The sequence below is a fragment of the Seriola lalandi genome, unplaced genomic scaffold (genome assembly GCF_002814215.2).
Source record: "Seriola lalandi dorsalis isolate HSWRI2012SDOR001 ecotype SW California unplaced genomic scaffold, Sedor1 jcf7180002054883, whole genome shotgun sequence".
Lineage (NCBI taxonomy): Eukaryota > Metazoa > Chordata > Actinopteri > Carangiformes > Carangidae > Seriola > Seriola lalandi.
In genome coordinates, this window is record NW_019525658.1 from 2,209,375 (window position 1) to 2,221,409 (window position 12,035).

At 39.9% G+C, this 12,035-nt stretch overlaps 1 protein-coding gene across 2 annotated transcripts in view; it reads right to left on the minus strand.

The window, feature by feature from the left end:
- Positions 1–2,838: 2,838 nt before the first annotated feature.
- LOC111647928 (E3 ubiquitin-protein ligase DTX3L) overlaps positions 2,839–12,035 on the minus strand; it is an 11,979-nt gene continuing 2,782 nt past the window's right edge. Inside the window, exons 2-5 of one of the 2 annotated variants that reach the window (XM_087171595.1) lie at positions 8,773–9,765; positions 7,643–7,860; positions 6,121–6,217; positions 2,839–4,224 (exon numbers count right to left, since the gene is read on the minus strand). In XM_087171595.1, the coding sequence (XP_087027721.1) occupies positions 6,148–6,217; positions 7,643–7,860; positions 8,773–9,765 (1,281 nt within the window). In that variant the 3' untranslated portion in view covers positions 2,839–4,224; positions 6,121–6,147. Of the gene's footprint in view, positions 6,218–7,642; positions 7,861–8,772; positions 9,766–12,035 lie in introns of both variants that reach the window. The other variant, XM_023397630.2, reaches the window with a different exon arrangement.

Consider the following 12,035-nt stretch of genomic DNA (forward strand, 5'->3'; position numbering starts at 1 on the left):
CCCCCCCCCCCCACCTCATCCTCCTTCCCTCCCAGATAACAGTCCTTGTTGATCCTTCATGCCCCCCCCCCCTTCTGTCATTTATGTGTTCACTTTTGCTAAAAAAAATTATAATAATATGGAACTTAGAATGAAATGGTTGGTGATGATGTGGGTGGAGCTGAAATCAAGATATTGATTCATATCCTCTTTTTTTCTATTTGTTAAATCTTTTTATCTTTAACAGTTAGAGGTACAGCGTGTATGGCACAGGTTACTCGAGGTACCATCCTGACACACCTCAGAATACAATAACCAATGTGATGTAGATGTGTACAGATGTGCAGACGTGTACATGTACAGGACAGTGATGCTGACAAGTCTTTACATGGTTATTCTACCAAATTTGAAGTGTAAGGATGTGATCTATTCGTTGACTAGAGGACAGATCCAAGTATGAGTCTAGACCTAGAACTACTCTGTTGATGCCTCTGAACCCATCCCATCCATCCATCACATATACCTGCTCATCCAGGGACAACAACCTGCCCCCCGCCCCCCCCACCCACACACAGTTCATGTGTAAAACGGGACAAAAAGTCTAAACATGAATGGAAGCTATAAACAGGTCCAGGAAGATGGAGTTTTGACTTTTGCAGTATGACTTTTATTATTGGTTAATTAGACTCATCTCCATTTGTTGTTTAAAATGAGTAGAACTGGTGAACATAATGAGACACACAAACATATACAGTTGATAGTTATGATGGTGGAAAGAAAAATGAATGATACTAAATATACAATCTACAGTATGAAACCCCTGGGAATCTAGCACTAGCATGAGACTCAAAGGCAAACTACTCTGCTCCTCCCCTCCCTCCCTCTCTCCCTAACTCTCCCTCCCTAACTCTCCCTGCTCCGTTAGGCCCCGCCCAGTCCTCCACCTACATTCTGGTCACGTTCGCTGTTTCAGCTGATGCAGGAATCTGGACCTAGCCAGCCTGTGAGTCAGACCCAGTGACATCTTCCAGCAGCTAATGCTAGCTTTGGCATTCTCTGATTGGTTAGAAAGAAGAGGCTTGCTCAGAACACTTTAGGAGGGAATATGTCGGCGCTGCTGCCAGGCTGTTCAATGAGTCTGCAGCACCTCAACACACTAACATAGTTTTTGGAGCAAATTTCAACTAAAATTATAATTTTTGAAGTAATTCTTGAACATACTATAGCTTTAATGAAACTTTCTGACATAATGAATTGAAAACAGGTCATACCGTCTCAAAAATCCTCTGACTTTTTATTCATAGTGAAACATTTTGATGTAGGACCCAGGCTTGGATTGTATCACTTCTAGATACACTGTCTAAATGTGCTCATATAAACCAGGTTAGCCTGTAATATCTGTCTGATTTGCAGTAACATCAGCTGACACAATGTTAACTGACTCTGACAAGGGGAAAATGCATCTTTGTGTGCTTGGCTGTTGAGGATTAAACTGAAATATTTTAGCAGCGGGAACAAACTCAGGAAAGCAGAGCCAATCGATGCCAGCTACCTTTGTTAGCAAAATTCAAATAGACAGACAAAGATTTCACCTTCTCAAAATAAACCCACTATATCTACTGAACTTTGAAAGAATCCAAAAGTGTGATCAGAAGAATCAGAAGACGGGCTCACATTCCAGATGTTGATGTATATACTTGTGTATTTGTATCAGGCACAAATTCACACTGTCACTTTTCCAGAACCGTGGATCAGCTGCACTGTCTTTCACTTGTTGGACATTGTGCTCAAACATTCAACAAAGCCTTGTCACAACAAACGTTGCTCTTAATTTCATATTGCCTCAATTTTTTGAATTTTATTTTCACATTTGTTCAACTGTTCTTTGCTTTAACACAGATTTTTGCTAACGAAGCTCATGGATCTTGTGAAAGACTTTGCTGAGTGGAGATGGCCTCCTTCGGGGTGCTGTATGTAGCAGAGAGCTGAGAGTGATTAGACAGAGACTGTGGGGGAAGAGGAGAGGTGGGCAACAGGTTTATGCGTCTGAGAATCACCTCGTATTGTGGATTGAATATGAGAGATTATATGTTATCTAAATAAAGGGACCTCTAATCTGTGTACTTTCTTTGACCCTAGAAAATAAACCAAGAGCTTGGAAGTGCCTCATCATACAACTGATTTTAATATTTATTTGAAACTCATGGACCTTGAACACAACATTTTTGTCCCATGTGAAGCCTCGGGTCAGTTAATTGATGTATGAGGGCATAAATCACAGTCTGTGTGTTTCCTGTAGTTCACCAGTTGGACACATGAACTATATTGTGGATTGCAAATCAACCACTGCTCACCCTGGCACATGAGGTGATGAGTTTTCCGCAACTCCAGACTTTGTTTCAGTTTCTCTCTTTTATAACATGTTAAACCTCTATGGATATAAATGGATATTTTTTTTTTTTCAAACTGACCATTAATTTAATGATGGCTCTAAAACACGAGATAAGTGACTGCGTGTTCACCAGCTTCACTCTGACACAACCATTTAAATGGAGTTCATGTAATTGAGTGGTTCTCAACCTTTTTAGCCACATGATGTTACTTTGCGTTAGCCCACCTTCACATATCTGACATTGGTCTCATCTTGAGCTGGCAGACTTTCCACTACATATTCAGACACTGTACAGTAGCTGGTTAACATTTAGCATCTGCCGCTGTGCTGTGCCACGCTCAGTCTGCTGCTCCGACTTCTCCCTCCCAGATTCTCACACACTCATTTCACTCACTCACTCAAATCTGTTGCATAAGGACATTATAACATTGGTGTGGGAGATTTGATAGAAAAGTCATATTCAAAAGTATTTATTATTTATTTATTTTGAAAAAAACATCCCGCTACCCTCAAAATAATCTCACGCCCGCCGGGTTGAGAACCACTGAATTAAGGGTGAGAGGAGTGAGTTTCAGTTTATGCTGTGTGTCTGGAGGGTCAAGCACCTGCTTCACTGTGGACTCAATAACTAGCTCTGATCAACAAAATCTGCTCAGATTTGTCTGTGAATTTAATTACAAAATACAAAATTAAACCTAAATAACTTCACATGGAAGAATACACAGGTGAAGCCCATGAGATCTCAGTCACTCTCAGGGTCCTGGCTCTTATATAATTACTGAGGATACAACAAATACAGGAATATATGATTACAAGTGGTTTCCCTATTTTTTTGTGAACAATTTTTATGGCGTGTTGACAGAATGAATATCAGCAGGAGAAAATTTTTAAAGAAAAGAGCATGTATGCATATACATATATGCTTCTGAATTAAATAAACTTAGAACTTATTCATGGTATATTGTAGCCATCTATAAAATTAACAACTGTACAAATAAAGATAATATACAAGCATACTTGACATATACCTTAACTTGTAGCATAAATACAGGTTAATATATACCTCCATTGTCTTAATTCATATCCTTATGTTCGTATGTGCAAATCCTGTTCATATACACCCACATGCACATGCCTGCACATACATATAAACATATACACAACTAAATGTCAACAATTAAGAATAATCACCCCTGATTTCCCTCCCTAGTGAGTGATCAACAAATCTGCAGTGTTTTCATGACAATGTGTGGTGGCGGTTTCCACCGTACAACCAGGATTTTCTTTGTAGCAGTTAGGCCAGACAGCCATATCCTTTTTTTTTAGTAGACAGACATGGGGACCTTGGGGCACTCCCTGAACCTTGTGGACAGAATTAACATAGAGGAGATGGAGCAGATTTAAGCAGATGTCTGATTTTAGGTGTTAAGTAGGTTCTGTGCACAAATCTTAGAGGAATAGTTTGGTGGTTAGGATTTTTTGATGTGTATCTGATGTTCTTTCAGATAGTTTCCCAAGCTACTTCAGTAGAACTGTAGTCATTTTACCAGGTCGCTTGTAATGGGAATACATTGTAGATACAGTCCCACTGGTCCTGCTGGTGTTATACAGTTGCCCTGTGAGCTCATGCTTAGAGAGTTCAGAAGTCCATGGAACCCCTAATGCTGTTAAGGTAGACCGAAGCTGCAAGTATATATATAATATAATATAATATAATATATATATATATATATATATAGAGAAATAACAGGTAAGTTATACTATAGCTGTAATTCTTGAATTAATACAATATCAATATTTTTGCTATCTATAAACTCCTCTCTTGGTTATCCTGTTCAAACCCTGCACATTCCCTGTCAAAACAGAAAGACTAGTCATTAGTGTCAAAGGGAAATATAAGACATTTAACAATAGTCAAAAAATGTGGTCAGTTCAATTCTGAGGGGGAAACTGAAATGCCGGAGTTGGAAGTTCTGTCTGCAAAGATCAGATCTCTCCCTGTAGTGTTTCAGTGAAAGACGCCGATGTCTCACTGACAGTGGTCTGAATAATCTCAGCAATGTCTTCAGGTTTCATCCCAGCACCGCCTGAACGCGACATTGTGCTCAGCAAACAATTAACACGCAGACGCAGTGTTTGCTGAGAGGGGAATCAATCTCAGGATCGGTTGTTAATACAAAAAATAACACTAATAATAAATTATAATGTATAAATAAATATATCAAATATATAAAACATACATCATTCAAATACTTATGACTATTGATGTGTAATCACTAATATAAATAAATTAAAAGGGAATAGAGAAAAATTATATAAAGAACCTAAAGGAAAATTTGGGCAGGGAGGGAGGTAAGGTGGGGGGATGGGGAGGGGTAATCTATGAAAGAAGTCCATTTATGAAAACATTTTGCTGCGGTGTCTTTCACAGAATATATTATCTTTTCCTACTTAATAAAATACATGACATCCTTAAGCCACAGAGAAATAGAGCCTTAGGAGATTTCCATAAAAGTAAAATACGTCATCTTGCCAAAAGAAAGGTAAAGGGTCCCGGCTCTTTCTACACATCATGCTTTCACCACAACCACTGTTTAGCTGCCGTGCATGGACAAAGTACAAATCAGTATTCTTGAAAACGAGACTGTAACTGCTGTCAGAGGCACCTCGACTGCTGAACCCAGACTAAACAACCAAGTCAATTTTTCTATCAAATATTTTGAATTTTCAATTTCAAATGTAAGTATTTTTCTGTTAGTGAGCAGTGCAGAAACTCAACATGGTGATTACATTATGTGCATATACAGGCTGTTGGTACAGGTACATCTCCTTTAAATGTCTAAGTGAAAGTAATTCATAGATGGGAAGGGTTTAGTCCTGTGAGCCAAATCAATGGACCTGCAGAGTATTTTATTTTGAAGTTCTACAGCACACGTCAATGTCCATGTGTCCGACTGTGCAGAGCTGGACTGAGGGAATGCTGAAGGAAGCCTCAAGTAACAATGACACTAAGAACCAGAATCTCTGATTGGCTGCCATGCTCCCAGACCTGCTCCTCCTCCTGTCAGAGGGCAGGTGAGAGACGGAGATGAAAACATGTCATGCTTCAACTTTCCTGACCGTGACAGACAAAACATGATAACCCTCGTTCCTGAAGCACTTAAGTTTAGTTTCTGATACATAGCTGGAGACAGGAGGAGAGAACCCGGGTGGGCGACTTGATGCAGTGAGTGCAGCAACTGTGGAAACTCAGCTGAGCTCACCTGGGTTTCAGGTAAGGTGTACATGCTCCTCTTATCATACAGTGGTAATTAAACCCCCCAGACCTGACAACAAATCATTTTACCAGTGCTACATGAGCTGTGAATATTGGATACACAAGCTACTACAAATGCAAAATAGACACTATATATCAAGATAACCCAGTTAGCATCACCAGCAAAATAAGTTGTTTACACATCATGAAGTTTAACATTCAAAAGGTCAATAGGAATCGATTGTTCATTTACAAATATAAACTTTTCTATATTTTGTGAAAATAAATATAAAAGAACAAGTCAATAAAAAATAATCCAAGAAGAATGAGGAATGATAGTAGAAAACAGGTGAGACTATGGTTGACTAACGTGTGATTATTTATGACGTATCAAATTAGATTAATGAATCAATCTGTGTCATAATCTCTAACATCTAATTTTAATTTTACAATCAGAGACGATGTTTGTAAAGATAATAGTGTAACTTCATACATCATCGTAGTACATTTATTTGTTGACTCATTCGATTCCCTTGACTTTCAGTTCGTCCTGAACTCGGCTCAGATAACCAGGGTCTGGATATCCGTAGCTGCAAACACAATGACAGAGATTAAGTGACTTCATATGGACAGGTTTATAGTCAGTACTCATACAGTCGAGTCCAGTCTCCTCCTGTGAACCCAGATGAGACTTCGGTACTGGGGATTATATTTAGGACACATGAATATGTTTCTCTTATAAATATGTAGATGTTAAAAACTAATCACTGCATGAGGAAATAAAGGAAATATTTTTTTGGCAGCAGGATATGAAATGTCACACGGCCTGCTCAGTGCAACAGCATGTTCCTGCAATACTGCAACGATTTCATTTCTAGGACCTTAGATCGTAGATGTTATTTACTACTTATTGTCTAAGTACTCCACCCAAATACTTTCTGTCTTATGGTCGCTAAGAGTTGCATGTTGGGTAGTTTGCGCATTTAGCACAGTTAGACAATTATCAGATAAAATAAAGGTTGAATCATATGCTATGGCCTTTGCAGTCACTAGATGTTGATCAGATATTGACGTGACCCTTCAATACTCATTATTCATTACTCACAACATTAACGCTGTCATGCTTCGCCTTGGCACTAGGTCATGTTTTAGTTTTTTCTCACTTTTTCAGTTCTGTTTCCTGTTTTATTTTGGTGTGCAACTCTCCTCTCATTTCAGATCCACTTCCTGCCCTTGTGTGTTTCCCGCCTTTGTGATTGTCTGCCCCGCCCTGATGTGTTGCACCTGTGTCTCATTGTCTCATTGTCTCCCCTCCCTGTTGAGTATATGGTCTGTTTGCTTTCTCCCCTCTGTGCCAGCTCGTCTTGTTCCCTGGTGACCGGCCGCGTACCAGCAATTACTGTGTTTCCTTAATGAGCGCTTAGTGTTTTTTACTCAGTTCCTGTCTTTGACCCTGCTTTGGCCCACCGATTTTGTACCTTTGCCTTCGTTGATTGAACTCCCATTTACCGAACCTGTTTTGTATTAAAGGACCTGATTTTTGGAAACCTGACAGTGTTTGAGTTGTTTGTTTGGGTCTTTTCCTGGTGTGTCTGAAAACCTGACAAATACAGATTTCCCTGCTGCTATAATTTAGTAGTTTAATGTTGCTAATATAAAATCGGGCAATATTACGTTCCTGCAGCCGCCTACAGAAGGCTGCAGTACAGGACCACGGTTGTATATTATTAATAATAATATATAATTGTATTATTATAAATGTGGTAGATTAGTTGACTACTCTTAATATATTCATAAGAGTTGTCATACTCGCTCTTTGATTGTTATCCAAATGCAGTCTTGTCATCCACTTCCTTAGGTGGCAGTGTTGCTAAAAACTAGGGTCCTCCTGAAACTGCAGCCTGTGGTTCTGCAGGAACACTCTACTCGCTCATTGGCTTATCTGACTAATAGTTGGATTACATGAAAGGCACAACAATGGGGTAATGTAATGTTGCCAGAGAAAGAGTCCTTACTGAGTTGGTCCTCCGTGTGTGGAGGTTTTATGGTGAATATCATTCCATGTGACTGTGTTGTTCCTGCCGCTGGTGGAGGACTGACCAACGGTGAAGATGAGCTTCTGATCAAAGGCTCGTCTCAGCAGTTTGACGATCATCCTGCCCTCCGAGGAGTCTGGGAGATAAGCTGTACGGGACACACCTTCATACGGCTGACCAGGGTTAGGATGCGCCTCCTGCAAACACATAGTCAAGCTTTCTCTGCTTTATGATGTTCTGCCAGCTGGAAGTTATGATTCTGGGACCGGAGACTAGACAACAATAGCTTTTTACAAGCTGCAACAGCTGTGTGTGTGTGTGTGTCAGCATTTTGTCATTTTAACAACATTTTCTTTGTCTTCAATGAGCTTTTAAAAAATCTCAAATGTGCGCTGACAAAAATCTTTTGTTGCTTCTTTGTTTGAATAAAAGGTTTTAAATGACGATATATTTGATATCTGATTACAAGCTCAGCAGCTATTTAGAGTAGAATCATCAATTAGCTTGGAATATGGATAGGAGACCCCAGTGTCAAGTTTCAACTTGTAAAATAGATAGATAATCAGACGTAAACAGATGTATAATTTATTGACCAATCCTCACAGTCAGTTGTCATCATGTGAACTGAGAGTCATCCTTTACATTTCCCACTCATGATGGGGTGGTATGTGGGTGGAGATGGTTATAGAGCCAAAGGAGTGGCATAGAAATAAATAAATCTGTAACCTAGTAAGAAAATAAATGTGGAAATATAAAGAGAAATATATAAGTGAATAAAGCTGGGCAGGAGAGCTCACCCAAAGTCAGTTGATTGACAGCTTGGTCCTTCAAGGAATAGCAAAAGCAATAGGGTAAAAGCAAAAACATTGGGGGAAAAACAAAAGCAAAGGTAATATGTAAAAGAAAAAACAGTAGGGAAAAGCATTTTTTGATTCTTATATATATTTTTGATTTACTTATTTAATTCCTTTATTTATTCCTCTTTATATTTCCATTATTTTCTCATTCTTTTAAAAATGTATTCTTTTTTATGGCTCCTATGACTTCATAGATGGTAACCTCAAAAATGTGGAAGTGTAAATTGTTCAGAGTTGTACCTGTAGCCTTACCTTTTGGATGCCACTTGGAATGTAGTACTGGATGATTATTGTTCCATATTTCTTGTATCCAGGCAGAGATGAAGAGTTTTTGGTGACAGTCATGGTGCCTCCCTCTGGCTGTGTCCCTGTCAACGTGCCATATAACTGTCCACAGGTCGGGCACACAGGCTTGTAGTGGAAAGCTCTTTTCAGACAGTCTCTGCAGAAGGAGTGTTTGCACCGCAGCGTCTCCTTTTCTCTTGTGACTATTTGTTCCATACAGATTAGACATGGTTCATCCTCAGGATCTTTGCTGTGTGTAGGTTGAGGACCTGAGGTTCTGCTGCTTGCTGCACCTTTGCTCACTGGACTCTTGCTTGGACTTGGTGTATTTTTTAAAAGGAACTCTTTCAATTGAGCAATGTGCATAAAAGGCCCGCTCACTTTTGCTTCATCTTTGTTGAAGCTGGGTGTAATGAGGAGTTGTGGAAATCTCCTCTGCAGGTCTTTGTGGCTTTGTGAACTCACAGGGACCAATGTGGCCTCCAAGTCAGAGGCTGTTCTCTGGTAGAATGTGATGAACCTCTGTCTGACATAGTCAGCATGAACAGGCTGTACGGAGGTATGCTGCGGTCTAAAAGTCACCTGCACTGTGACACCGGGGTTACTGTGTGCTGTTCTGAGGTCAGGCTGTATTTCAATGACAAAATTGTTCCCTTGAATTTTGTCAAGTTCTTTTGCACATTTTTGCTGAATGTAGCTCATAACTACCGAGGACACGACCACTGATTTCACACTGGCTGGAGCAGGATCTTGCTGAAGGGTTCGTCCAGGTGTTGCAGGACTGAGGTGATGTTTCATTGCTGACAGTTTGTTTGAAAGACGCTCCACTTCCTCGTAGCTTCCTCTCACGATGTAGGAGGAACTTTTTCTCTCAGGACTGTAAGGCTGAAGAATCTTTATTAATCTGCCCTTGTCTTTGTAACCGGCTCCATCAATGACGGCAGTGACGTCTGTGATGAACTGCAAAAAGACATGACAGGTAACGTTAGCTATTAGCTACATACCTCCATCTCAATGCAGTGTGAAGGTGATGCAGTAATGTGTTACTGGGCACTGTATTCATTACAACAGGGCTGAAAGGATTACTCCAGAACAATCACAATTACTCTAGATTCAAATTAAATTAATAATCTGTAACTCTTTCACATTAAAATGTTGTTGTTTTCTTAAATTATCCCAAATATCTCCATCAATTCTAAAACCAGAGAAAACTGTGATTTTAATCATCGTAATATTACATTTTATTTAGTCATCTGTCCGTGACATCATATCCTCTATGTACATGTGGTCAGTGTGTTTGTCTGCCAGAAGCTAAAAATGTACTTTTATCTAGTTTTAAGCCACATACACTTTTTACACCTTGGTGGTTTTCAGCTCTATATTTGAACCAGATGAAGGATTTTAGTCGTCGGACGTCTGGATCTGAAGTTATCAGAGAAACAAGCTGAGGAAATGTTAGACAGCTCAGCTCCCAGCTGCTGCAGACGTCCTGATTTTCAAACTGCATTATTCATTCACCAGTTTTAATCCCCTGGTCTGTTTGTTAGGGAGAGGAGGATCATTGTGGATAATTCAGCTGCTGGTAAAAACCATAGACTGTAAATAAAGATGTCATGTGTCTGCCGAAGAGTGTCGGGTGGAATCGCTGATTTTTTGTGTTATACTAACGTAGGTAGATGTTTCATGAGCTGTTGCAGCTGTTTAATCATAAACCAACGTATGCTTTGTGTGTTAGCCGAAGCTAACGTTAGATAGCACTGGGTGTAAGCGACATCAGCTATGCTAGTAGACAGTGTAGCTAACTTTATGATTACACATAATGTTGTCTTGTATGTAATCTGTGCAGCCTGTATGTCTGCACTGTAGTTGTGAGTAGATGTGGCTTGCTAGTATTTATCTTATGTCTGTCATGGCTGCGAACGGGACTTTGTGTTTTGGGTTTTTTAGTTGTGAGAGACTCCACAACTTCCAAACCTTTAAAACAGGGATTGATGAGACCACCACCCCCCCGCTCCACCTCCACCACTTCGTCAGTTTGTCTCCCACCCGTTGAGCGCAGCTTCATGTGATAGAAACGTAGCTTAGCTCTTCAAACCTCGGAAAATCAGGTCGTTGGCGACGCGTTTACAAACGTACAAAGTTTTTAAGAAGTTGTAATGAAGGTGTAATTGCTTAGACCACTGTTACTCATATAAATGCATCCTTCTCTATGTGTAGCTCGCTTTACATACTACACGCTTTGTGTAGCATACAAAGAGATGCTAAATAAAACGACTTCATTGTTTGTGCTGTAAGTGTAAGGAAAAGGCATTTATCATTTTAAAGATTTTATTCAAAAAAGTCAGAACAGATTGTGCATATAAATAATAAAATACAAAGTTAAATATTTACACAAGTATAAAGAGAAAAAAATATTACTTGGTATTGTTACATCCTCCTGGGAAAAAGGACAGCAAAATACTTGATGTATAGAGTGATAAAGCACAGATTATTGCCTGTCAGTGCTACTGCAGTTTACTCTACTATGAAACCTTGATACTGTCCATGTGGATCTGGTCCTAGTCACATATTTTTCCAGACACAGCAACAAGGGATAACAACTGTAACCGTGTCCTAGTGCTCTGTTGTTGTTACACATCAAACTGTCCGTAAACTGCATAGCTGAACTTCTGGTTCATCTCCCCTGGATCTGGATAATCAGCCACTGCCCAGGTGCCATTCCAGATGTGTCTGGCAATGTGCAGGACCCCCTTCTGCAAAATACAATATCAGTCAAAAGTTTGGACACACTTTCCCGAACCTTTGACTGGTACTGTATATGATTCCATGTGTGGCAGCATGGAAGCGCAGGAGTTGTGATGTTGTGGTGTCCTTTACATTTCTGGCTGATGCAGCAGGTAGGATGACCTGTTACCGGAGGTCCTGGTTGAGGAGAATCTGCTGATGTCATTTGTAACATATCAAACATCAGTCTTGGGTCACAGAGCTCAGACAGAGCTCCAGCAGGTGATGCGACTGTTCCAAGTCCAGCTCTCAAATTCTGGTCTGTGCAGCAACAGATAACAAACACAATTAGATATTGTTATAGAACAGAGCTTTATTGAATTTTGTATTAGTGGTGCTGGTCAGAAAAAACAGAAATAATTTGCTATTATAGATACCTGCTCATCTGCACCTGTTCTCCCTTTCCCATGACCTCCTCTGCCTCACCCCCCCCCCCCCCCCCCCCC